The 26,824-nt window shown below is 41.6% G+C and overlaps 2 protein-coding genes across 4 annotated transcripts; one reads left to right on the top strand and one right to left on the bottom strand.

The window, feature by feature from the left end:
• Positions 1-767: 767 nt before the first annotated feature.
• On the top strand, positions 768-15,475 carry tube1 (tubulin, epsilon 1). Of its 2 annotated transcripts, XM_071413760.1 has the most exons (13): positions 768-966; positions 1,148-1,556; positions 1,784-1,893; positions 2,114-2,166; positions 2,312-2,372; positions 2,460-2,575; positions 2,881-3,002; positions 3,150-3,337; positions 3,459-3,631; positions 3,990-4,130; positions 5,606-5,746; positions 11,331-11,505; positions 11,771-15,475. In XM_071413760.1, the coding sequence occupies exons 2-13, from the start codon at positions 1,532-1,534 to the stop codon at positions 11,927-11,929; spliced, it is 1,464 nt and encodes a 487-aa protein (XP_071269861.1). In that variant the 5' UTR covers positions 768-966; positions 1,148-1,531; the 3' UTR covers positions 11,930-15,475. The 2 variants fall into 2 exon arrangements, with proteins under 2 accessions (XP_071269861.1, XP_071269862.1); XM_071413761.1 differs by having other exon boundaries at positions 769-1,556; positions 1,820-1,893.
• ccn6 (cellular communication network factor 6) lies at positions 12,001-26,301 on the bottom strand. Of its 2 annotated transcripts, none has more exons than XM_071413762.1 (5): positions 26,090-26,301; positions 18,851-19,133; positions 18,163-18,417; positions 17,339-17,532; positions 12,001-13,053 (listed from the first exon to the last, which is right to left on the bottom strand). In XM_071413762.1, the coding sequence occupies exons 1-5, from the start codon at positions 26,135-26,137 to the stop codon at positions 12,772-12,774; spliced, it is 1,062 nt and encodes a 353-aa protein (XP_071269863.1). In that variant the 5' UTR covers positions 26,138-26,301; the 3' UTR covers positions 12,001-12,771. The 2 variants fall into 2 exon arrangements, with proteins under 2 accessions (XP_071269863.1, XP_071269864.1); XM_071413763.1 differs by lacking the exon at positions 26,090-26,301 and adding an exon at positions 23,225-23,347.
• Positions 26,302-26,824: the final 523 nt, after the last annotated feature.

Below are 26,824 nucleotides of genomic sequence, written 5' to 3'. Positions count from 1 at the left end.
CTCCCAAGGATGATCCAGACTTGTTGAGGTCTACAATTTTTTTCTGAGGTCTTGGCTAATTTCCTTTTATTTTCCCATGATGTCAAGCAAAGAGGCTTCGAGTTTGAAGGTAGGCCTTGAAATACGTCCACAGGTACACCTCCAATTGACTCAAATAATGTCAATTAGCCTATCAGAAGCTTCTAAAGCCATGACATCATTTTCTGGAATTTTCCAAGCTGTTTAAAGGCACAGTCAACTTATTGTATGTAAACTTCTGACCCACTGGAATTGTGATACAGTGAATTATAAGTGAAATAATCTGTCTGTAAACAATTGTTGGAAAAATTACTTGTGTCATGCACGAAGTAGATGTCCTAACCGACTTGCCAAAACTATAGTTTCTTAACAAGAAATTTGTGGAGTGGTTGAAAAACGAGTTTTAATGACTCCAACCTAAGTGTATGTAAACTTCCGACTTCAACTCTATATTTAAAAGCAAATACTTTTACTCAAGTAGTATTTTAGCCGTATTTTACTGGCTGACTTTCACTTGAGTCATTTTCTATTAACGTATCTTTACTTTTACTCAAGTAAGACTCAACTGGGTACTTTTTCCACCACTGACCAGAACATACTGTATCATATGCAGCGGCTGTAAAGAGAGCTGAGGAGTGAATGGTCCTGAAGGACCCATGGTGGTGGGTAGGCCTTCACTGCAGGCGGAAGGGGTTGCCTCTAATCAGCAGGACCCAGATATTATATATGTTAAGAAGGTGGGCTTTGTAGTCTTTGTGGCTATAGTGATCAACGGCACTGCCGAAGTGGAGAAAAAGTCCAGAAAAACGGACATCATTGTGGAGCAGTTTCTGGGATTGGAGGACTTCTCTACGAATGAGTTACATGAAAGACTGTCACGAGCCGTGCTACCCTTTCAGGCCCAAGAGACTGAGTGGGGAAATATGGAACTTTGAGGACGGAAGAAGTGTGAGTTTGTTTTAGTTTTGTCGATGTACTATTTTAGTTGTGCGGAGTAAGTTGGTTTTGACCATCAAGTATGGTTTTATTTTAAACCTTGAATCCAGAAGGTGGCCCTAAAACCCCACTATTGCTGTATGGAAAGTATATTGAATGCAATAAATAAGGTCTTACCTGTTTATTATTCTAGGAGGGAGAGGTATGAATTTCAACCACAGTGTACTGCCATCTAGCGTATGATGACAGTGGAAGATGGAAGTTGATGGAACATTTCTCTGTGCTGATTCATCGCGTTCTTATTCGATTGCTTCAACATTCATCGCGATTGCATCTCGGCCATACAGATGCAAGCCGTTGTCAAACTGAAGGGAGGAATATGATGAAATAAACAAGTTGCATTGGTCCACGGTTTATGTTTCCATGACAAACATACGGCATCAACATGCGACAAACGTGTGCGGCGGATATAAAACTGTCTTGTTACATTCGTGTACATTTGCCCTGAAAGTTGATATGAAGTTCTGTAAACGATAATGTTGCAATAAGTCGTAGAAGACTGCTATTATTTCCAGTGATGACACAATCAGTTGTTGTACAAGGTGAGTTTGTTTGATACTGTCTATCTGTCTTCTACGATTTTTGATCAGTGACAAAGATTATCTATTTTGAGCTCATTGTTTACCGTCGTCTCGTAAACAAAGCAGCGCCATGTTGGCGAAAGTTGTGTTACCCAGATGGCTGATGAGTGAGGAATATCATTACTTGAAACTGGAAGAGCTAGCAAATGTTTACATGGGTCAGCTGGTTTCACAATTTTCTATGACAGACTATCCCCTTAGCTTTCATGGTCTGTGTTCTGCAGTTGGGCAGTGTGGTAACCAGGTGGGCTGCAGGTTTTGGGATCTTGCTTTGCGGGAACATTCCCATGTCAATAAAGTAAGTAATACTTTTTAAAGGAAATAATTAAATATTTGATTTTATGTTGGAAAAGTCCAGGCTGGTTGCCTAAATATACTTGCCTCATGTTGTCTTATCACTTGTGTGAAATGGGACAGGAAGTTAGTCTACTGGTATGTTTCCATTGGACAATGGCATAGGCTATTCATTACCTAAGCTGCATTATCTCTAACATGGCCTTCCTATTTATTTATTTTAGAAAGGAATCTACGATGAGGCTCTGAGCAGCTTCTTTCGGAATGTTGACTCAAGGTAATTCCATCCTGCCAATCTCTTGCTGTGATCCATTCAACCCTAGCTACCACATGGCTGTGAAACGTGCATGTTCATTCAGACAAACAAATGGAGTGCCTTCTCAAATGACCCCTGTGGTTCCCTGCTATGTGTGTATTTCCAGGAGAAGCGTCGGGGGATCTTGTGACATCACTGGTGGGAGGATCCAATCCCTGAAGGCCAGGGTAAATTCCAGTGACGAGTTATTGCTTCACTTTGATGTTTGTGTGTCGGCTTCACACCCTCTGACAAGACTAATGTCTTCGCTACAGGCGGTGCTGGTGGACATGGAGGAGGGTGTGGTGAATGAGATTCTACAGGGCCCGCTGAGAGAATTGTTTGATAGCACTCAGCTCATCACTGACGTGTCCGGCTCAGGCAACAACTGGTTAGCGACTGTGCCTGCCTGCCTCGCGGCGTGCCATCTCGCATGCCTTCAAAATGTTGCTTTATGAAACTCTTCATTTTTTTCCTGTATAGGCTATACATGGTTATTTCCCAGGCTGGTCCCAGATCAGTTTGTGCTCTTGCCAACTCCATTTCTTATGGCATAACGATGAGTGACAAGGACTTGGCATGATAGCACCAGACTGGCACTCAGTAGTAATTTCCATCAGTACGATTGCAGGTACATTTTATGTTTGATAACATGCATTTGTAAAACAACTGTGCCACCTGTTTATTCCTCTCCAGGGCAGTGGGCCACTGGACGTATGGCTCAGCCTACAGGGAACAGATTGTGGACCAGCTGAGGAGGGCAGCAGAGCATTGTGACTGCCTGCAGTGCTTCTTTCTCATTCACTCCATGGGTGGAGGTGAGGACTCGAGTGTACAAATGTATACATAGTCTCATAACTACTGAAACACATTATTACGACATGAACGACGTTGGTGCTTTCTGCTTTTTCAGTGTAACGTTTTGGATAACCATGATGTGTTGTGTCCAATGCTGTGATGGTCAGGGACTGGATCAGGCCTGGGCACCTGTGTGTTGAAACTTCTGGAGGAGGAGTTCCCCGAGGTATGTCGTATCGTCACCTCAGTCTACCCCTCAGCAGAGGACGATGTCGTCACTTCCCCCTACAACAGTGTCTTGGCCATGCGGGAGCTCACCGAGCATGCCGACTGTGTCCTCCCTGTGGAGAATCAGGTGTGTTTGCGTGCGTGCAAGGTATTTCCGTATTATGCATGACCATGTTTTACAATCTGTTACTGACTGTTGTAAATAACAATTCCCTTCCATTTGTCCGTTCTTATGATTCCTCTTCCAGTCACTGGTAGACATAGTGAACAAGATCAAGCACATGTCCCACAGTGGGAAGCCAGGTTCTGTGATCAAGAAGGACAGTGCCATCATCTCAGGCCAGGGAGGGGTCAGTGGAGCCGAGAAGCCTTTTGATGCCATGAACAACATTGTAGCCAACCTGCTGCTCAATATCACCAGGTAGACTACTGGAGACAAGCTGTCTGCTGTCTGTGACACTAGGCATTTTATTGAACTTCAGACTCCCTTCATTAAGCCTCCCAGGTGTTTGGAGTCTGGTCTCCTCCAGTGCATTTTACTGCCACTGTAAAAATCAGAGAAAAGTCTGAATTATTTAAGTGCTGCATTAGAATAAATAAATAAAAGCATCTCACCACCAACAACGTAATTGCATAGTGCAGTCATTGAAATGTTAAAGGGGTTATTTATGTCAATAAAGAAAACGACTTGTTTGTTTTAGGCGATAGCATCTGTCTGCTTGATTCTGAAATGTCTGATGTGTGATATCAATTAACTGTTTGTTTCTCTTTTGTTGCAGTTCAGCTCGTTTTGAGGGATCACTCAACATGGACCTGAATGAGATAGCCATGAACCTAGTGCCCTTCCCTCGACTGCACTACCTGGTGCCCAGCCTCACCCCTCTTTACACCCTGGCTGATGTCAACATCCCCACCAGAAGGTCTGCTCTGCTGTCCCTATTGCTAATTTTACTCCTGTTTTGTTTAGACTTTTCTGTAACTCAGAATATTATATTTGGAGCTCCTCCACCGCCCTCTGTACAAGTGCCCTTTGTTGACAGTTAGTGAATGGCAAAGCTCTGTGTTATCCATGCTGTGTTCTCTGATCTGTGCTGTATAAAACAGTACTTGTTATAAATCCAGGTGTATCAGTTGAATCTCTGGATTAGAGGTTGACAAGGGAACAGGATTCCCATGCAGTCAAGAAACAAGAACGATGCTGCTTTCAACTTTGCTTCTTCATATCAATCCACATGTTTTGTATTATACTATTAGTTTCTTTATCTCTGCCAATTGCTAATAAGTTAGTCTTAGCAAGCTCCACGTAATTTTTTTGCTTTAGCTGCTAATCGCTAGCTAAATGCATTGAGCTAGCACGTAATATGAGGCTAGGGCATATCTGGCTAGAAAACACTAGCTCTAATACAGGCGCTTGCCAGTGGTGGTGCCAGCATGTTGCTTGAACAACGTCATGTTCTGAATCAGAGAGAATAGGTGAAGCATATTCTAAAATCTTGATAACATTTCTATTCAAAGGGTCGTGTCCCCTGGAAGCAATGACTTTTCACAACTCCTTCTATACGGTCTTTATCATTCACTTTCATGACAACAACACCAACCACAGAATTAGAATATCCTACTCATTTTTTATTTCTATGATTCCAACAGTTCACATAAATATCAATATAATGCATAATATATGCCATTTATTTATACAGTAACGTTACCAGTCAAAAGTTTGGACACACCTAGTCATTTAAGGGTTTTTCTTTATTTTTACATTGTAGAATAATAGTGAAGACATCAAAAATATGAAATAACACATATGGAATCATGTAGTAACCAAAAAAGTGTGAAACAAATCAAAATATATTTACTGCAGAAATGTTTTGGTACCCAGCTGGGCAGGCAACAAAATAGTAGCTAGCTAACAGCCCCCGCTCTTGTCTCATGAGGCCAAAACGAGGCCGTTGCTATGGAAACTCATGCAGCAGAGTGCAGCTAACGGAATAAGTTATTTCTGATTTCTGTGTGTTAAATTGAGCGGGGGTGATTTTTATCAGGACAGGAAAGTTGTGGGGTTATAGAACTGTTGTGCGATTGGGACAGTACGGGCAAAAAATGTACAGGACAAGACGGAACAGGAACTCATTTTCACTCCAGTGTCTCTCTTTTCAGGATGAACGTGGGAAATATATTAGCTGCACATTGTGCCAATGATCATGTCCAGGCCTGTATAACGTTAAGTGTACTGCAAAAGAGCTAGTGTGGTATTTCACATTTCTTAGTTGAATGCACTTTTTTTGTTAGTTAGGCACCATGGATAATAGCGTCTACTGAATGAGTCAAATGTAAATGGCATGTTTCCCTTCTGTATAATTGTTGTTCCTTAGCTGTGTACTCTGTCTACCTCCAGGCTTGATCAGATGTTCACTGATGCCTTCAGTAAAGACCACCAGCTGATCCGGGCTGACCCCAAACACAGCCTGTACCTGGCCTGTGCCCTCATGGTCCGTGGCAACGTGCAAGTGTCGGACCTCCGCAGGAACATAGAGAGGTGAGACACAGAGAGCGCTACTAGGATTGTTCCACCTCAAAAAGCACACGCACCGTCTCAGATTTTCCTGAAATTGCTTCTGTAGTTAGAAACAAGTAAGAGTTGCATTCCTGAAACATTTTTATTTGTTGAAATTTTATTTGATCTCTGAGAAATTAAGCTAATTGATTGCACGCAAATTGGCCCTTTTTTTAATTTTTATGGTTCACATGATATTCAATAAATACAGTACCAGTCAAAAGTTTGGACACACCTACTCATTCCAGAGTTTTTCTTTATTTTTACTATTTCTATGTTGTAGAATAATGGTGAAAACATAAAAACTATGAAATAACACACGTAATCATGTAGAAACATACAAGTGTTAAAACAAATCCAAATATATATTTGAGATTCTTCAAAGTTGCCACCCTTTGCCTTGATGACAGCTTTGTACACTCTTGGCATTCTCTCAACCAGCTTCATGAGGAATGCTTTTCGAATAGTCTTGAAGGAGTTCCCACATATGCTGAGCACTTGTTGGCTGCTTTACCTTCGCTCTGCCGTCCAACTCATCCCAAACCATCTCAATTGGGTTGAGGTCGGGTGATTGTGGAGGCCAGGTCATCTGATACAGCACTCCATCACTCTCCTTAGTCAAATAGCCCTTGCACATCCTGTAGGTGTGTTTTGGGTCATTGTCCTGTTGAAAAACAAATGATAGTCCCACTAAGCGCAAACCAGATGGGATTGCTCATCGCTGCAGAATGCTGTGGTAGCCATCCTGGTTAAGTGTGCCTTGAATTCTAAATAAATCACTGACTGTGTCACCAGCAAAGCACCACCTCCATGCTTCTCGGTGGGAACCACACATGCAGATATCATCCGTTCACCTACTCTGCGTCTCACAAAGACACAGCGGTTGGAACGAAAAGTTTCAAATTTGGACTCCTCAGACCAAAGGACAGATTTCCACCGGTCAAATGTCCATTGCTTATGTTTCTTGGCCCAAGCAAGTCTCTTCTTATTGGTGTTGTTTTTTGGTTAGTATCTGATTCCATATGTTATTTCATAGTTTTGATGTCTTCACTATTATTCTACAATGTAGAAAATAGTAAAAATAAAGAAAATCCCTTGAATGATGAGGTGTTCTAAAACTTTTGACTGGTGTGGTGGAAATTCTACCTTTAACTAATAATGAGGAGAGCCAAAGTCAATATTGCAGTAAGGAGGCTGGTCGCACCATTCACAAAGTGAATGGGGTGAGAGCCCCCGCACGAGTACGGCAGCCTTATGTAGTCAAGCTATCTTATACAAGCATCTGCAAAGCACGTGACCTTGTGAATGTACGCTACCGTACAAAAGTTTGGGGTCACTTAGAAATGTCCTTGTTTTTGAAAGAAAATCACTTTTTTTTGTTCATTTTAAAATGACATCAAAATGATTAGAAATACAGTGTAGACATTGTTCATTTTGTAAATGACTATTGTAGCTGGAAACAGCAGATTTTTAATGGAATATCTACATAGGTGTACAGAGGCCCATTATCAGCAACGATCACTCCTGTGTTCCAATAGCACGTTGTGTTAGCTAATCCAAGTTTATCATTTTAAAAGGCTAATTGATCATTAGAAAACGCTTTTGCAATTATGTTAGCACAGCTGAAAACTGTTGTCCTGATTAAAGAAGCAATAAAACTGGCCTTTAGACTAGTTGAGTATCTAGAGCATCAGCATTTTTGGGTTTGATTTACAGGCTCAAAATGGCCAGAAACAAATAACTTTCTTCTGAAACTCGTCAATCTATTCTTGTTCTGAGAAATTAAGGCTATTCCATGCGAGAAACTGAAGATCTCGTACAATGCTGTGTACTACTCTCTTCACAAAACAGCACAAACTGGCTTTAAACAGAATAGAAAGAGTGGGAGGCCCCACTGGCAGCTTCATTAAATAGCACACGCAAAATACCAGTCTCAACGTCAACAGTGAAGAGGCAAGACCGGGATACTGGCCTTCTCGGCAGAGTTGCAAAGAAAAAGCCATATCAGACTGGCCAATAAAAAGATTAAGATGGGCAAAAGAACACAGAGACTGGGACAGAGGAACTCTGCCTAGAAGGCCAGGAGCCCAGAGTCGCCTCTTCACTGTTGACGTTGAGACTGGTGTTTTGCGTGTGTTTTTTAATGAAGCTGCCAGTTGAGGACTTGTGAGGCGTCTGTTTCTCAAACTAGACACTCTAATGTACTTGTCCTCTTGCTCAGTTTTCAGCTGTGCTAACATAATTGCAAAAGGGTTTTCTAATGATCAATTAGCCTTTTAAAATTATAAACTTGGTTTAGCTAACACAACGTGCCATTGGAACACAGGAGTGATGGTTGCTGATAATGGGCCGCTGTCCGCCGTTGTAGATATTCCATAAAAAAATCTGTCGTTTCCAGCTACAATAGTCATTTACAACATTAACAATGTCTACACTGTATTTCTGATCAATTTGATGTTATTTTAATGGACAAAAAAATAGCTTTTCTTTCAAAAACAAGGGTGTGTGTGTGTGTGTGTGGAGACAACTGGGTTACAGGGTACAGACGATAATGGAGAGGTTGTATCAGTCTGTCGCAACTGAGTGAGGACAATGGGTACCAAAGTGACAGGAAGTCACTCCAGACATACTTCCTCTAACAGTAGCTCAACGGTTCCCCCAAGTTGGGCAAGCAAGCGCCTTTGACTGTCGTCCCAGATGATGTATGGTCCTACTGGTCACACACACACACACAAAGCATAAATCTTTGGCCCAGAAACAGGCTCCAAACAGAACAACAGCTCTGCCACTTGTGTGCAGGATATAACCTTTACTCTGTCTCCAGTTAAGCTAAGAGGAACCAGTTAGTTTTTGTCGGGTCTTGGCTGAGCACCCAGACATCATGGGGTCGTACTTCACACACAGGCCTCTATTAATGCAAAACGTACTTTTCTATCTTATATAACTTAGTTTCTTTAACAAACTCAAGCCCAATGCCTATGCTTAAAGAAGGATATTTTAGTGCACAAGCATTGGTAAGGTTTAACAGAAAATGCCCTCATACTGGTACTGTGTATATACTGAACAAAAATAGAAATACAACAATTTTGCTGAGTTACAGTTCATATAAGGAAATCAGTCAATTTAAATAAATGTATTAGGCCCTAATCTATGGATTTCACATGATTGGGCAGGGGCGCAGCCATGGGTGGGCCTGGGAGGGCATAGGCCCACCCACTGTGGAGCCAGGCCCAGCCAATCAGAATAGTTTTTTCTCCAAAAAAGTGTTTTATTACAGACAGAAATACTCCTCAGCACCCCGCCCTCCCCCTCTGACGATCACGCAGGTGAAGAAGCCAGATGTGGAGTTCCTGGGCTGGCGTGGTTACATGTGGTTGTGAGGCCTGTTGGACCTACTGCCAAATTCTCTAAAATGACATTGGAGGCGGCTCATTCAATTCTCTGGATACAGCTCTGATGGACATTCCTGCAGTCTGCATGCCAATTGCGCGCACCCTCAACTTGTAACATCTGTGGCATAGTGTTGCGTGATAAAACTGTACATTTTAAAGTGTCCTTTTATTGTCCCCATGATCATTACCTGTGTAATGTTCATGCTGTTTAATCAGCTTCTTGATAGTCCATCTACCTGGCAGGTGTGGTGTATCTTGACAAAGGATAAAATGCTCACTAACAGGGATGTTAACTAATTTGTCCACAAAATTTGAGAGAAATAAGCTTTTTGTACATATGGAACATTTCTGGGATCTTTTATTTCAGCTCATGAAACATGGGACCAGAACATTTACATGTTGCATTTATATTTTTGTTCAGTGTAGTACGCAACATCTGAGTTGGACCAAACTTTAGAACAATCTGAGATAGTGGGTGTCGTGGCTTGCTGAAATGACATGGAACGATCCATTCTTCATTGATCCCCACGGGGGAAATGACTTTGAGCACTATCCTCCCCTCCCCCGTCTCGAATGAAAAGGGCTGCCAGTTCACCCAGCATCATAACTACTCATAAGACCCAGAGATGACCTTCCCGACTGCTCACTCTCAAATAGTGTTCCCATTCACCGCCGTGTGTTTGTGCTCCAGTACAGACGCCCCTGATTCATGACTGGCCCATTCAGCTCCCACCTTCTTCCCTCCCTGCAGAGACCTTTTTCACGTGGCATGTTGTCAAGAGCAACAGAAACAGGAGCTTCTATGAGAGCACATACTTGCGTGTGTGACCACCATCTAAATCAGGAGAGGAAATCTGGAGCACAGAGACCTCGTGGCACGTTTAGTGGCTTTAGATAGCGACAGTATTATTCACCTTGGTTGTTGAATTAGCCTGCACACAAAGATACCATTTTAAAGTCAGCCCTGGATATATGGGTTGCTTCAGTGTCTGGGATCTGTAATCTCCTGTAATACGAATCTGTATGCAGACGATACGGTTATGTACGCCATTTGCACCAACTGTTGACCAAGCTATGTTAGAGCTGCAATCTGATTTTGTTACAGTACATTACAGAAAGCCCTTGTTGACTTAATTCGGGCAAATCTAAATATATGTTCTCTAATTCATGCAAAAAATGTCTCCGGTGGACTACATACAGTATTTACTCATTGGATGATTCTCTCATCGTGTGTGTTCCCGCCAATAAATGTCTGGCCGTTTTGGATTATTAAAGATCTCATGTTAAAAAAACCATGATGAGCTAGTTAAAAAGCTAAGATTTAAAGTGGGCTTCTTTTTTTAGAAATATATCTTGCCTCTCTCTAAACAGCAGGAAACTGGTTTTAAAATCAACTTTCCTGACAGTTTTGGACTATGGTGACACCATTTATCAAATTGCAGCAGACACCACTTTAAAACCTTCGGATGCAGTCAACCATAGAGCACTTTGCTTTATCACAGGTGACTGGTTTAGTACTCATCACTGCATCCTGTATAAGAAGGTCGGCTGATGCTCACTAAAGTCCCATAGAGCACTTCATTAGTTCCTTTTTGTTTACAAAGCTCTGCTGAAAAAGCTTGCAACCTACTTAACTTCACAGGGGAGGAAAAAAAAGTGAGACACCAAACCCATTCATAGGGGTGGTGAACTCGAGATTCCACTAGTCCGACTCCGTACCGATCTAGGTAGATACGCGTTCCGTTTTAATGGTCCCCATTCTTGGAATAGCCTGCAGAACTCTTTGCATCTTGATTCCCCGGTGCCGCCATGGCAGTTTTCTACTCTAGTATTAGATGTGTTGAATGAGAGTTGTATATATATTTTTTGAAGAAGAAATTGTTGTGTTTGTAATGTTGTAACCTTAATTTTTTTATTTTTTTTTGTCTTTGTTAGAGTGATCATTTTGTTGTATTGCTGTGTTCAGGGCACCTTTTGAAAATGAGACCCTGGTCTTAATGGATTTCTTGTGACTAAGTATAAAAAATTAAAATTAAAAAAAAACACCCTGTGGGCTGATTTTCCCAGAGCCTAAAATGCACTTTTAATGAATATTCTCCATTGAGAAGAAAAAGCAGATCCTATCCGTCTTCACAGAAAAGCAGCATTTATTCTCCTTTCCTTCTTCCTTTCAGACTGAAGCCCATGCTGCCTTTTGTGTCATGGAATCAGGAGGGATGGAAGACAGGCCTGTGTTCTGTGCCCCCTGTGGGTCACTCCCACTCACTACTAGCCCTGGCCAACAATACCTGTGTCAAACTCACCTTCATGGAGCTCCGAGACCGCTTCACCAAGCTCTACAGGAAGAAGGTACATCCTAATCTTCAATCGCAACAATCCAAAACTCTGTTGCAAAATAAGTGTTTACGGTCCAGAAGATTGAGGGTTAAAGACAGCAAAAAGACCCATTTCTATTTCACAGTGGACAATACCAGAGTTATACTAAGGAAAGACCAACAGTTAATGTTCTCTAAGCAGGGTTGTAGGCACCTGTATTTTCCCAATCAGTTTTTTTCCCCCTCTTGCAATCAGTGTGGAGTATATTCTTGTCTGACACGATGGATTGTTTTGACAGGCTCACATGCATCACTACCTGCATGTGGACGGGATGGAGCAGGGCTGCTTCACGGAGGCTATCTCCTCCCTCTCCTCTCTGATAGAAGAGTACAGTCAGCTGGATGCCACCAAGGACAGACTTATGCCTGACGCTGCCAGGCTCAACATCGCCACATGAAGGTCCTCTGTCTGTGTGTTCGCACTAGCAGACTACACATAGTGGAGCGTGTTTGTAGCAGAAAATAGTACTGTAATTTGATAACTTGGTTTATTTATTTATTTTTTATAAGTTACAAAGGATTTCTTACCTGTGTCTAAATGATATTCCTTATCCGTTAAAAATAAATTACAATTAATAACTGAGTTATGAATATGTATGCCTTGAAAAGGGTCAACAACACAGGGGAAAATACAAAAAAATAATAACAATTAATTTTATTGATTCTGAATCTAAATTTCTAGTGAATCAGAGTGGACATGAGATTGTATGAGGTATTGTGGTGCAAACTTGGTTGAGAATTAACTTGTAGGAAGATGTATTGTGATTCAGCTGGTACAACAGTGTTTTATGTTGATAAGGGGTATAATCAGTGGATCGCTACAAAGATTCATTAAGATTGACCCAGAACATGTTTGCTCTATCTATCCCTGTTGCCACTAATGGCCTCACTCACAGCCTTATTGTATAATGAGGTACTGTAAAAACTATAGAATTGAGGTCTAACCCCACATTGTGATCACTTACATTACATTTCCTTTCATGTTAATTGTCAAGCAATATACCCAGAACAAGTTGTTTCTCTCCAGTCTTCATGAGTTGAGGTTCCACGTTTTAAACTTTCCATACCAGCCCATTGGCACATCGCCAGAGAACACAGGCACTGTTTAGTAGCACTTCATGGCCAGGCCGAAATACCATGACTCGGGCAGCACGGAGCCAGAGGCAGATTAGGCCAGGCCTGTGTTAGTCTGTGGGCATGGACATGGCTCTGAGGTTGATTATAGATGCTGGAGAAGGTGCTAGAGGAAGCGTAGCTCTGCGAACATGTCCCCAGGGTCATTACACTTCCTCTGGCACACGCAGGACGTTATCCACTGCATTTTCCAGCGCACGTTGGAGCCGCCCTTGCACTTGAAGTTGATGGTCACCATTTTGGATTTGTTGGGGACGCAACAGCGCTTGTCAGTGCAGATGCCACAGTAAGTGGGTTTGAAACTCTTGGTGCTAGTGCACCCAGACAGGGTCAGCTTCTCTGCTTTCTTAGCCTGGAACTTGGGCTTACATGTCTTTCCTCTCAGCATCTAGAGGGAAAAGGGACATAGTTAAATCTTCTCTTGTCATATGATAGATTGATAGAAACCCTATCATACTTCTTCTGCTCTCCTTTTGTGAACATACAGTGCCTTCAGAAAGAATTGACACTCCTTGACTTTTTCCACATTTTGTTGTGCTACAAAGTGAAATTAAAATTGATTTGTTAAAGATCTACACAAAATACTATATCAAAATGGATATAAACTCATTGTAAAGGGTTTAAACACTGTTTTCCATGCTTGTTCAATGAACCATAAACAATTAATGAACATGCACCTGTGGAACGGTCGTTAAGACACTAACAGCTTACAGACGGTAGGCAATTACGGTCACAGTTATGAAAACTTAGGACACTAAAGAGGCCTTTTTACTGACTCTGGAAAAACACCTAAAGAAAGATTCCCAGGGTCCCTGCTCATCTGTGTGAACGTGCCTTAGGCACGTTGGGACTGCATGGGGACTGCAGATGTGGCCAGGGCAATAAGTTGCAATGTCCGTACTGTGAGACGCCTAAGACAGCGCTACAGGACGGACAGCTGATTGCCCTCGCAGTGGCAGACCACGTGTAACAACACCTGCACAGGATCGGTACATCCGAACATCACACCTGCGGACAGGTACAGGATGGCAACAATTGCCCGAGTTACACCACGAACGCACAATCCCTCCATCAGTGCTCAGACTGTCCGCAATAGGCTGAGAGAGGCTGGACTGAGGGCTTGTAGGCCTGTTGTAAGGCAGGTCCTCACCAGACATCATCGGCAACAACGTCGCCTATGGGCACAAACCCACCGTTGCTGGACCAGACAGGACTGGCAAAAAGTGCTCTTCACTGACGAGTCGGGGTTTTGTCTCACCAGAGGTGATGGTCGGATTTGCGTTATCGTCGAAGGAATGAGCGTTACACAGGCCTGTGCTCTGGAGCGAGATCGATTTGGAGGTGGAGGGTCCGTCATGGTCTGGGGCGGTGTGTCACACCATCATCGGACTGAGCTTGTTGTCATTGCAGGCAATCTCAACGCTGTGCGTTACAGGGAAGACATCATCCTCATGTTGTACCCTTCCTGCAGGCTCATCCTGACATGACCCTCCAGCATGATTTCCTGCAAGACAGGAATGTCAGTGTTCTGCCATGGCCAGTGAAGAGCCCGGATCTCAATCCCATTGAGCACGTCTGGGACCTGTTGGATCGAAGGGTGTCGGCTAGGGCCATTCCCCCCAGAAATGTCCGGGAACTTGCAGGTGCCTTGGTGGAAGAGTGGGGTGACATCTCACAGCAAGAACTGACAAATCTGGTGCAGTCCATGAGGAGGAGATGCACTGCAGTACTTAATGCAGCTGGTGGCCACACCAGATACTGACTGTTACTTTTGATTTTGACCCCCCTTTGTTCAGGGACACATTCCATTTCTGTTAATCACATGTCTGTGGAACTTGTTCAGTTTGTCTCAGTTGTTGAATCTTGTTATGTTCAACAAATATTTGAGTTTATATACAGTACCAGTCAAATGTTTGGACACAAATTAACTTTTAACAAGGCACACCTGTTAATTGAAATGCATTCCAAGTGATTACCTCATGAAGCTGGTTGAGAGAATGCCAAGAGTGTGCAAAGCTGTCATCAAGGCAAAGGGTGGCTACTTTGAGGAATTTCAAATGTAAAATATATTTTGATTTGTTGAACATGATTCCATATGTTATTTCATAGTTTTGATGTCTTCACTATTATTCTACAATGTAGAATAGTACAAATAAAGAAAAACCCTTGAATGAGTAGGTGTGTTTAAACTTTTGACTGGTAATAAATATATATATCTTGATTAGATAAGTATTCAACCCCCTGAGTCAATACATGTTAGAATCACCTTTGGCAGTGATTACAGCTGTGACAAGTCTCTAAAAGATGTACACACCAGGTTTGTACAATAATTGCACATTATCTTTTTTAATTTCTTCAAGCTCTGTCAAGGTGGTTGTTGATCATTGCTAGACAGCCATTTTCAAGTCTTGCCATAGATTTTCAAGACAATTTAAGTCAAACTATCTAGGCCACTCCATGTCATCTTGATAAGCAACTCCAGTGTACACCCCCCCCCCCCCCCCCCCACCGTACCCATAACAACAGCCACCACCATTCTAGAAAATATGAAGAGTGGTACTCGGTGATGTATTGGATTTGCCCCAAACATAATGCTTTGTATTAAGGACATAAAGTTAGTTTCTTTGCCACATTTTTTTCTGTATTACTTTCATGCCGTATTACAAACAGGATGAACGTTTTGGAATGTTTTTTATTCTGTACAGGCTTCCTTCTTTTCCCTCTGTCATTTAGAGAGTAGCTACAATGTTGTTGATCCATCCTCAGTTTTCTCCTATCACAGCCATTAAACTCTAACTGTTTTAAAGTCACCGTTGGCCTCATGGTGAAATCCCTGAGCGGTTTTCTTTCTCTCCGGCAACTGAGTTAGGAAGGACGCCTGTATATTCTTAGTGACTGGGCATATTGATACACCATCCAAAGTGTAATTCATAACTTCACCATGCTCAAAGGGATATTCAATGTCTGCTATTTTACCTATCTACCAATATGTGCCCTTCTTTGCGAGGCATTGGAAAACCTGGTTGAATCTATGTCTAAAAGCCACTGCTCGACTGAGGGAACCTACAGATGATTGTATGTGTGGGGTACAGAGATGAGGTAGTCATTTAAAACCTCTTGAAGCTAGGAGCAGAATTTTTATATTTGGGAAAAAAACGTTCCCAAGGTAAACAGACTATTTCTCAGGTTCAGATATTAGAATATGCATATAATTGACATATTAGGATAGAAAACACTCTAAAGTTTCCAAAACTGTCATAATATTGTCTGTGAGTATAACAGAACTGATTTTGCAGGCGATAACCTGAGGAACTCCAACCCGGAAGTTCCTTAAAAAAAAACATTTTTTTTTTAAATCCACTGCTTGCCCGTCCTCCAGGCGTATCAACCAGATTTCTTTTCCAATGGCTTCCTCAGGCTGTGACCAGGCTTTAGACATAGTTTCAGGCTTTTATTTTTTTTAAATGAGCGAGATTTATCAAAACGCGACAGTGGATGACCAGGTGTCCTTTGATTGGTTCCTGCGCAAGAGGGATTTTGCTCGACATTTTCTATCTCTGTAGAATTGAACAATTTACCGTCTGGTTGAAATATGATCGATTATGTATGTTAAAAACAACCTGAGGATTGATTATAAAAAAACCTTTGACATGTGTCTACGAACATTACGGACACTTTTTTGAAGTCTGCCCTTCAGTACCAGAACGAGCTTGTGGTTTTCTGAACATAACGCGCAAACGAAATGGCGGATTTTGGTTATAAAACTAATATTTATCGAACAAAAAGAACATTTATTGTGTAACTGGGAGTCTCGTGAGTGCAAACATCCGAAGATTATCGTGAATGCACCAACTTGTAAGTCGCTCTGGATAAGAGCGTCTGCTAAATGACTTAAATGTAATTATCAAAGGTAAGCGATTAATTTTATTGCTTTTCTGACTTCCGTGACCATGCTAATTTGGGGCTAGCTGTTCTTACTGTTTTGTCTAGTGATTGATAAACTCACAAACGCTTGGATTGCTTTCGCTGTAAAGCGAAATCTGACACGATAGGTGGATTAACAACAAGGTAAGCTGTGTTTTGGTATATTTCACTTGTGATTCCATGATTATAGATATTTTTAGTATTATTTTTGAGTTTGGCGCGCTGCCAATTCAGGGGTTGTTTACGAAAATGATCCCTTAATCAGGATCTGTGCGCCAAGAAGTTAAAAATCATGTTAAATACAATTATTGCACATAAAAGAGTGAGTCCATGCAATTATGTGACTTGTTAAGCACATTTTACTCCTGAACTTATTTAGGCTTGCCATAAAAAAAATGGTTGAATACTTATTGACTCAAGACATTGCAGCTTTTCATTTGTAAACATTTCTTAAAGCATAATACCACTTTGATATTGTGGGGTATTGTGTGTAGGCCAGTGACGAAAACATCTCAATCTAATCCATTTTAAATGCAGGCTGTAACACAACAAAATGTGGAAAAAGTAAAGAGGTGTGAATTCTTTCTGAAGGCACTGTATACAGTAGTTCCAAGACCATTGTCATATTTTCAGAATTAGAAATATCACTGGGTGTTGTGGGCGTACAAGTCAGTTATTTAACATTTCACCGATCACCATCAGAACACATCATCTCTCAGAGAGAGCCTGGCTGGTCAGTGGTCAGTCACCTGGACGGACTTCATGATGCTCTTCTCACACGGCCGCAGCAGGCAGAGGCGGCGGTCCTTCCTCATCTCACACTTGCCGTTGTCATTGTTGACCCGGACTGAGATACCCAGGCCGCAGGTCTTGGAGCAGGGGCTCCACGGAGTGGTCTGGATCAGGCAATTCTTCTTCCAGGCTAAAGGAGGATCCCTGTAAGCTTTCGGTTTTACAGTATTAAAAGGGCATCGCTAGAGGAAGGAACCCGGCCTGTACGCCGCCATGCTGCTACAGAGCACATTCTGTTCAGAGTGAATCAAGAGCCCTCAGGCATTCTGCCTGCTAAAGATGATTGGATATCCCAGTTGGAGAGAAATTATCTTTAGGCGGGCCATGATGGTCAAGATGGTTTCAATTGCCTCTTTGTAAGGTTTGAAGTCAGTGATTGCAAACATATTTGATTTGTGTGTTGGCAATATCAAAAACATCAAGACCTAGTGACGGCTAACCTTTCAGATTCACTAGAAAGCAGGACGTTTGTGTTTATCAAGCCAAGCAAAGCGAACATTTACTCAAATATATCAAAGGAGCATACTTAAGAGGCATTGGTGCTTTTGATGGAAAGTGAACTAGAGCTCTCTCTATGGACGTTTGTGCATGACTGGAACCATCCACCCTACTCCCTCTGTGTGGCTAACCACAGTCAGTCAGCCACACCATCCACCCTCTGCACTTCCCAGCCAAAGCAATCAAAAACGCCTCCCTCTTTCCATCCAGCTTTTACAGCAATTAGCATTCCAGGGCAGTAAAGCTGGCGGTTCTGGCCCTGGTTTTCCCTGCAAACACACACCTGGCATGGCGGCCATGTTTGTTGTGTCCTGCTGGTGTTTTCTGGAGGCACCAGGGGCGCTCTGGAGGCCAGCTGGCAGGGGTGCGTTGCTCCTCAGAGGGGCAGGACCCAGGAGAGCAGCGGGCTTCTGGATGAAGGCTGGGGTGCAGCCGATGGCTCCCGCGATGCACGTGCATTTATACAGCGGGCTGGGCTGGAAGGCCTCGCCGTTCTCATAGTGGGCCCCATTCAGGTCACAACCAACTGCCATCAAGTCTACAGAGAAGGAGATGGAGAAACTGAACACGACTCGGTTGACTGGCCTGTGCACTGCTTGCAGCATTCTTCTGGTCTTAGTGTGTTTCTATTAGTGTGGTTGGCCTTGGGGTGTTTGCCTGATTGATATATGTGTGTGACCTACTGGGTTCTTTTCATGATCAAAGAGACCATGGGTAAATGAGTCAACCAATCCCATGGAACTACAGGTTTATGCAAATCTACAATCCTGAGTGAGTAGCATGGGATTAAAGTATTTAGCTGTAGTACAGTTTCTAGCCAGGTCTTTGAAGTAGCTGAGTCCTATTACACAATCCAGCTCCTGCCCCCTCTGAAAAAAAGTGATTGACCTTGAGACATTCAGTCATACATTGACTTTTAACTCTTATGAATAGCCCGAAGGGGTAACATATGAAACGAAAAGTTCACTCACAAGCGCAGACTCCGACCTCATATCGCGGCTGGTCATTAGAGAAGTCGCAGTACATGCCCTTGTGGGGGTCGCAGATGTCCCTCTCGTTGCAGGCCTCGCCTATCTGCCGGGCGCAGCTCTTACAGCAGCCACAGCCATCCAGCACTGAGCTGACCCCCGGGGCACACTGGGGCTTGGCCTTGCACTTACACGGCCACTGGCACAACTGTTTCCTCTCCAACATGGCCTTGCCTCCTCGCAGACCAGACAGCTGCCCACCATGGTTCTGAGCCCTGCATAGAGACTGGAGGGAAGAAAGGAAGGACAGGGTTCTTGTAGGGTTTTTAAATGTAACCTTTATTTAACTAGGCAAGTCAGTTAAGAACAAAGTCTTATTTACAATGACGGCCTACACTGGCCAAACCCGGACGACGCTGGGCCAATTGTGCCCCGCCCTATGGGACTCCCAATCACGGTCGGTTGTGATACAGCCTGGAATTGAACCAGGGTGTCTGTAGTGACACCTCAAGCACTGAGATGCAGTGCCTTAGACCGCTGCGCCACTCAGGATCCCCATGTGGTGCAGTGGTAAAAGACCACTGCTTGGGAGGTGGAATTAACAGGCTAACGATTTACTTTGATTACGTAGCCATAATGCATTCATTACACGTCTATAAGCATTTCATTAACTTGCTTTAACAGGTCCTAACCACATTGTTAAATGTTAATTTATTATTAACTATATCCATTGCATATTAGTATACATTGTGTGCAGTTGTTGTGAATTTGTTAGATTACTTGTTAGATTTTATTGCATAGTCGAAACTAGAAGCGCAAGCATTTCGCTACACTCGCATTAACATCTGCTAACCATGTGTATGTGACCAATAAAATTTGATTTGATTGAATCTATAGTGCATTCATGTCATGCTATGCTCATATTTAGGTATCTTAATAGATGCATAATTGCATGAGAAACAAGATTCTCTGGTCTGATGAAACCAAGATTGAACTCTTTGGCCTAAATGCCAAGCGTAACGTCTGGAGGAAACCTGGCACCATCCCTACGGTGAAGCATGGCGGTGGCAGTATCATGCTGTGGGGATGTTTTTCAGCAGCAGGGCCTGGGAGACTAGTCAGGATCGAGGCATAAATGAACGGAGGAAAGTACAGAGAGATCCTTGATGAAAACCTGCTCCAGAGCGCTCAGGCCCTCAGACTGGGGCGAAGGTTCACCTTCCAACAGTACGACCCTAAGCACACAGCCAAGATAACACAGGAGTGGCTTCGCAACAAGTCTCTGAATGTCTTTGGGTGGCCCAGCCAGAGCCCAGACTTGAACCTGATCTAACATCTCTGGAGAGACCTGAAAATAGCTGTGCAGCGAGACTCCCCATCCAACCTGACAGAGCTTGAGAGGATCTGCAGAGAAGAATGGGAGAAACTCCCCAAATATAGGTGTGCCAAGCTTGTAGTATCATACCCAAGAAGACTTGAGGCTGTAATAGCTGCCAAAGTTGCTTCAACAAAGTACTGAGTAAAGGGTCTGAATACTTATGTAAATGTGATATTTCAGTTTTAAAAAATGTATACATTTGCAAACATTTCTAAAAACCAGTTTTTGCTCTGTGATTATGAGGTATTGTGTGTAGATTGATGCGGGGAAACAATGTAATCTCTTTTAGAATAAGGCTGTAACGTAACAAAATGTGGAAAAGTCCCTTTCTGAATGCACTGTAGGCTGTCACGGACCGCTCATCTCTCCTCTTCTCTGCAGTCAAAACAAAAGCAACAGCTTTCTGTCTCTTTATTTGTCTTATTTTAAAATATTTTATGTCCCAAAGTACACTGTAAATAGTAACATAAAATGTTTAACTACATGTTTCATGAGTTTAATGATGATTAACGTGTTTACATTGTGCCAGTGGCTTAGCTAGCTACATTAGTAGCTAAGTAAGGGGGAACACCTTGTGTTATTACATTTTACTCACTAAAATAGTTATTGCTATGAGTCTGAAATGGGGAATTGAATTTGAATGTTTGAATATGAATCTATTCAAGAAAAGTCAAACTGAAAAATGTCAATAGTAAGATTCTCTGGGAATGTCCTCCGCAATTGTTTTCTGTACTACATCTGGAAAATGTAAATAAAATGTTCATATTTCCTTTAACAATCTGTGGTGTCCGTATACTTTTATTTATATGTGAGGCATGTTTGTAAAACCTTTATAAATCGGAAAATAGCAATGACAGTACAATGTCTGCATAGAATTCATAGACCTTATAATGTGGATGTTAGAGATCACAGTGGCAAACTACACAGGTATGCTGGCTTCACATGCTCGTGAGAAATAGGAAACTGGGAAGTGGTAAGTCAGACATGATTGTGTTCAAGTGCTTTTGAAGTCAGACACTTTAGCTAGCTTGATAAAGTTGCTAACATTGCTAATAATAAAGTTAGCTAGCTTGCTTAACAATATGGTCAGACTAGCAACATTATCCATATTGATACGGTTGTATTGTCAAACTTATTTGTTGTCATTTTTTGGTTGAAACGGTGAAAAAAGTCAGTGGTAAAATGTCACAACTCAGCAAATCGGGTGACAACATTTTCTCCGTTTCCCACTTTTAATTCCGACTTGGAGGGTCATTCAAGTGAAAGTTCCCACTGGGAACTAGGAGCTTCCGCTAACTCTGATAGCACGTGAACGCGGCATTAATTACCATGAAGTGCTTAGCTATCAATGTATTATGAATGGGAAAATAGATTTGACTTTACTTTGACTGAATAGAATTCATACATAGACCCTTCATGCGTGCGTTATAAACCAGTATGGCCAATTTAGGTCTAATTATGATGTGAAGTAGGGCTGTTACAGTTTTTTTTCTCACTTTGGTGCAATTTTCACAAGTACGTGGTACATTTTCACAACTCTAAGAAAAAATCTAAACATCAAAATGGTTTCAAAACTAAGCACATTTTTATTTGCTGGGTACAGCAAAAAAAATCCACAAAGTCACTTGTTCACTGCACCAAATCACTCTTTCAATTTGGATACATATTCAATCAAAGTATCTACTTTTCAAAATTAACTTTACTTTTGATATGATTTTCTTGTAATTTGTTAACAATATAATCGACTATCACTTAAATCAAACTACTCAAAACGAATAACTACTGAACCAAATGATGTAGTGCCTAGTTAATGTGTATAGTTTATTTATTAACTGCTGAACACTGTACAATTCTATAAATGTATAAATTGGACATTAAGTTATGTTGGAATGTAAAACAAAATCATATATGGATGTGATTGTAAATACTACTTCATCATTCTCCATTGCTTCAATAGGGCAAAGTGGACAGAGTCACTATGTGCTGCCCTTTGGAATTATAGTGTAGTGTACAATGCACTGCTGAAATACTTGGGTTGTATATAACAATATATTCCATTCATTATATACATTTATTTGATACACTGTTGGCTGACAGGCAATACTGTACTGTATCAGTTGCATAGAAAGGTGATCTTGTACAATGTTGCATGGGGCAGAAATGTCATACAAAACCAATATTTCTGATGATTTGTCCTACTGTAAAAGGATAATGAAACTGTAAAACATGCATATTTCTCAACATGCTCACAACCTGCCATTGCATACAAATTATTTTAAAAAATGTCAAGTAATCATAAAATACTGTATGGAAAATGATACCATCTACTATTGTTAATATTCAGCACTTCAAAAATAACAGTTTTGAAATGTGTATCATGTATTTTTTGCTATTGGATTCAATTGGTAGTTAAAATGACTTAAAAATGGTGAGTCTTTCGTTATTTGATGTATTGGTGACTAAACTAAATGATCTCATGGTAGAGAACGTAGATTTTTCATGAATTGGGTGAATGCACAATCGAAGGTTCTGAACATAAGATTGGGGGCATTACAAGTCTTATCAGTTTTGTACTTAAACGTTTTCAAAATATACCACTTACATCTGAAAAATTTGCCAAAGTGATTGAAAATAATTCTAATGAGTTATATTTTGATCCTCAACTAGACCCTCAACTACGCAAATTGGTGAGAAGAAGGTAAGTCACGGGCCTATAGGTGTGTTGGTTGTTAGCAACAAAACCGACTTGTGCGCCACTATTGGCCAAAGCAGACAGGGTTGGCTTGTTGTTGACAACATGTAAACTATATTTAGTCTCCAAATGTTTATTGAAAACATAAAAATATTTGCACGATGAGCACTTGTTGTCTCTCAAATACGTCGTTACAGTTGTTTGTTCGCTAGCTAGCGAACTTTAGCCATATTAGCATTGACATGAAAACACCTCAAAACAAGACGTATCAAGGACAAGATAAAACTAGCTGAAACGAGCCACATACGATTCCCCACATGGCAGCTTCTTGTCATTGTTGCTAGCTATCTGACCGTTCAGAATCACAACAACGCACGGCTTCCGGCACCATCGATTCGCAGGCATCATTTTCGTGATGTTGTCAGCCAACCCGTGTATACCTTTTGGCGTATTGACTAACATTGGTATACAGAAGCACTCTTTATAGAAAATATAAAAACTGCCATAATGATGACACTACACTTTCATTGTGATGTTGCATCTACTGTATTAAGATACCTAAATATTACTTATTGCATAGCATGATATGAATCTGCCATAGATATACTATGGATGTACTTTATTAACCTTTAATAATGCGGTTGGGACCTGTTATAAAGTGTTAATGAAATGCTTATAGACGTGTAATACTGTAAATGTGTTATGGATATGTAGTCAAAGTTAATCGTTACCCAATAGGTAACAAAGCCTGCGATTGTGTTGCCTTATGTGACTTCATATAGTTTTGCCTTTGGTAAATTCTTAGTAAAATTTCAAGTTCACCAAGAAGTCACCTAAGGTAGAACATTCAGGACATTCACAACAGTCAAGAGGCTACGAACAAGGATAAAAAGATAAGAACACCAAAACAATGCAGGACTAGTAACATGGTGTTCTTACAAAAGTATCAACAAATTCCATTAATGAATTATAAAAATCGATCTTAGGCAAAAAATTATATAAATGATATCAGTATTAATAGTGATTGAATTCAGATTGGCATTTTGATTCACACAACATATCATACATTCCTGATGTGTAAATTGCTTTACAATCTTTGTCTTTTTCATTCCATAATCAGCAATGACTTCTTATTAATCTAGAAATTGCCATGTTTAAATCAACATGGAGCCCTCGAAAAATCTCTTCAGCCCTCAGATGTAAACAAGTAGCTCCTTTGTACATTAGCAGTAAGTCACAGTATTTAGGTCAGTTTAACTGGCAGCAATTCATTTCTGTTCCAACATATGGATATTCTATAGCACAGATTTAAAATGTATTATATAAAAAAGGTACAACTCTATGGAAGAAGGGAGCGAGTCAATTTAATGCCCATTGATTATGATTAGGGCTGCAAATGGATGGTATATTATTGGAAACTTTCTAAATTTACCAGTAAACTACTGGAATTTTGGTAACTTTCAAGGAATGTATGGAATTTTATCAGATGACATCTATTGGCCTTTTTGGGTCCTTCAGATTATCATTATCAACTGACTTGCTGTTAAATCTAGGGCTGATTTCAAGGTTTTACTGATAACCTACAAAGCATTGCATGGACTTGCTCCTACTATCTCTCTGATTTGGTCCTGCCATACATATCTACACATATGCCATGGTCACAAGACGCAGGCCTCCTTATTGTCCCAGAATTTCTAAGCAAACAGGTGGAGGTGGGGATTTCTCCTATAGAGCTCAATTTTTATGGAATGGTCTGCCGATCCATGTGAGAGACGCAGACTCGGTCTCTCAACCTTTAAGTCCTTACTGAAGACTCAACTCTTCAGTAGGTCCTACGATTGAGTGTAGTCAGTCCCAGGGGTGCGAAAGTGAACGGCAAGGCATTGGAGTGACGAACGACCCTTGCTGTTTTTGCCTAGCCGGCTCCCCTCGCCACATGGATTCTCTGCCTCTGACCCTATTACGGGGGGCTCCCATGCCATCCCTAGGGCGCATCACGACATGCTAGGCTTTTTTTTGCTAGACTCGACTTGAGCCACTGACGTGATCTTTCTGTCCGTTTTTGTACCCCCCTCGGGCTCGTACGGTTAAGGAGATCTTTGTGCGCTTTACTCTGCCTTGTCTCAGGGTAGTACGTTAGTGGTCTGTTGATTTCCCTTTGGTGGTGTGGGGGCTGTGCTTTGGCGAAGTGAGTGTGGGGGGCAAGGGTCTGTCTGTCCTATCTGGTGCACTGTGTGATCTCAAAACTTTCTTGTCCTTTCTGGTGTCCCATGTGATCTTAGACATGCTCTTTATGACAATAAAAACAGAGATATTGACAAGGGCAAAGTACCCCGTTTTTGCAATCCTGGAAAACGTTGTAAACCCAAAATATTTCCCTAACCCCTGATTACAATCTCAACTCTTTTCTCTACTCTTTTCTCTACTAAATGGCCGTACTCTTATAATTTTACCCGGCACAGCCAGAAGAGGACTGGACACCCCTCGGAGGCTGGTTCCTCTCTAGGTTTCTTCCTAGGTTCCAGCCTTTCTAGGGAGTTTTTCGTAGCCACTGTGCTACATCTGCATTGCTTGCTCTTTGGTGTTTTAGGCTGGGTATCTGTATAGCAATTTGTGACAACTGTTGTTGTAAAACAGGCTTTATAAAATACATTTGATTGATTGGTTATGCCAAAAATGTGAATCCTTTCTACCAGGTTTACAGAATGCGCTCATTTCAAAAGCACAGCGAACCTCATACCTCTTGCCCTCTTTTGCCAGGAACGTCTTTTAAAAAGTGACGTAAAGGGAACCCCTTTGACTGCGACTTTACTGTGACGTTACCTCACTCAGCTAGCCTCAATAGTAATTCCCTGCCACTGTAGAATTAGCCACTCATTCAAAACAAAACCTTGAATCAAGTTGTAAATATAAAATAAGGCCAAGAAAACACTTTCATTCAGATAACATTAACCTAGAAAGTAACAAAAGTTCCCCATATTGTAAGGTGTGAATAACATCTGTTCAACTGATGCCTTACTTTGAGATCAACCCTACCCCCTTTCTCTATGGTTTGTTGTCAACACCTTTTCCTGGTTCTCCCTGAGTATCACATCAAGCCTGGTCCTATCAGAGACCGTGGAGACACAACTCATCATTATTGTTAAGAGAAAAGGAAAGTCGCAGCTCTTACCTGTTGAGCTAGAATGACCAGGAGCAAAGAGAAGAGCAGAGATAGCATCTTTTAAGTACCCAGGTTTGGGTGAACTCTGGGAGCTTGAGAACGAAAGAGTGGGAAGGAGGGATAGCAACCGAGAGAGGAGGGGGAATGGGAAAGAGAGATCGAGGGAGCTGACCTGGTTGAGAGGCACAAAGCACCCCTCTGTCTCCTTCAAGCACACCTTTCTGTGGCTTACTGATCCGAAGGAGAAATATTTAACTTCATAACTTCTGGTATGCTCTTAGACCTCCAAGTCCGGCCCACTTGTTTATCCCCCAGTCTGTAGATCTATTGGCTAACACAAGCACATTCATATTGGATTCATCTGTGCTTCATTCTCAAACCTTGTAGCTTTCAGTTAAAACGTATTTGAAACCACACTATACGGACACATTTTAGATGAACATGTTTACACTACACACATACTCTAAAGATAGACAGTATACGTGAATTAGTTTATATAGAAGTGATATTCTCAAGCAGGAGTGTACAGGGTTTTTCGTCTTCGTGTGGTGCTGGGCATGTCCTTGTTTTGGTGGACCTGGATATATTTAAGGTAACATTCCTTAATTATTTACACTGTGTAAAGAGGTCCCTCTCACAGCCAGTAACCTACCTCAAACCCCTAACACAACAATCTACTACTACAGTTACAGATAATAACAGGTTATTGATCGTTTTTTGCTACAATTTACTGTGGTATAAGCA

Source organism: Salvelinus alpinus, chromosome 8 (assembly GCF_045679555.1).
Source record: "Salvelinus alpinus chromosome 8, SLU_Salpinus.1, whole genome shotgun sequence".
In the NCBI taxonomy this organism is placed as follows: Eukaryota; Metazoa; Chordata; class Actinopteri; order Salmoniformes; family Salmonidae; genus Salvelinus; species Salvelinus alpinus.
The sequence above is the reverse complement of the archived record's forward strand: the minus strand, read 5'-3'. Positions and strand labels throughout refer to the sequence as shown.

Coding starts and splice junctions, on each gene's coding strand:
- tube1 (XM_071413760.1), top strand. CDS start 1,532: ATGACACAATCAGTTGTTGTACAAG. Junction 2,167..2,311: donor TTTCGGAATGTTGACTCAAG/GTAATTCCATCC, acceptor GTGTATTTCCAG/GAGAAGCGTCGGGGGATCTT. Junction 4,131..5,605: donor GTCAACATCCCCACCAGAAG/GTCTGCTCTGCT, acceptor GTCTACCTCCAG/GCTTGATCAGATGTTCACTG.
- ccn6 (XM_071413762.1), bottom strand. CDS start 26,137: ATGCTATCTCTGCTCTTCTCTTTGCTCCTGGTCATTCTAGCTCAACAG. Junction 19,134..26,089: donor TGGTCATTCTAGCTCAACAG/GTAAGAGCTGCG, acceptor TCTTCCCTCCAG/TCTCTATGCAGGGCTCAGAA. Junction 18,418..18,850: donor TGAGGTCGGAGTCTGCGCTT/GTGAGTGAACTT, acceptor CCTTCTCTGTAG/ACTTGATGGCAGTTGGTTGT.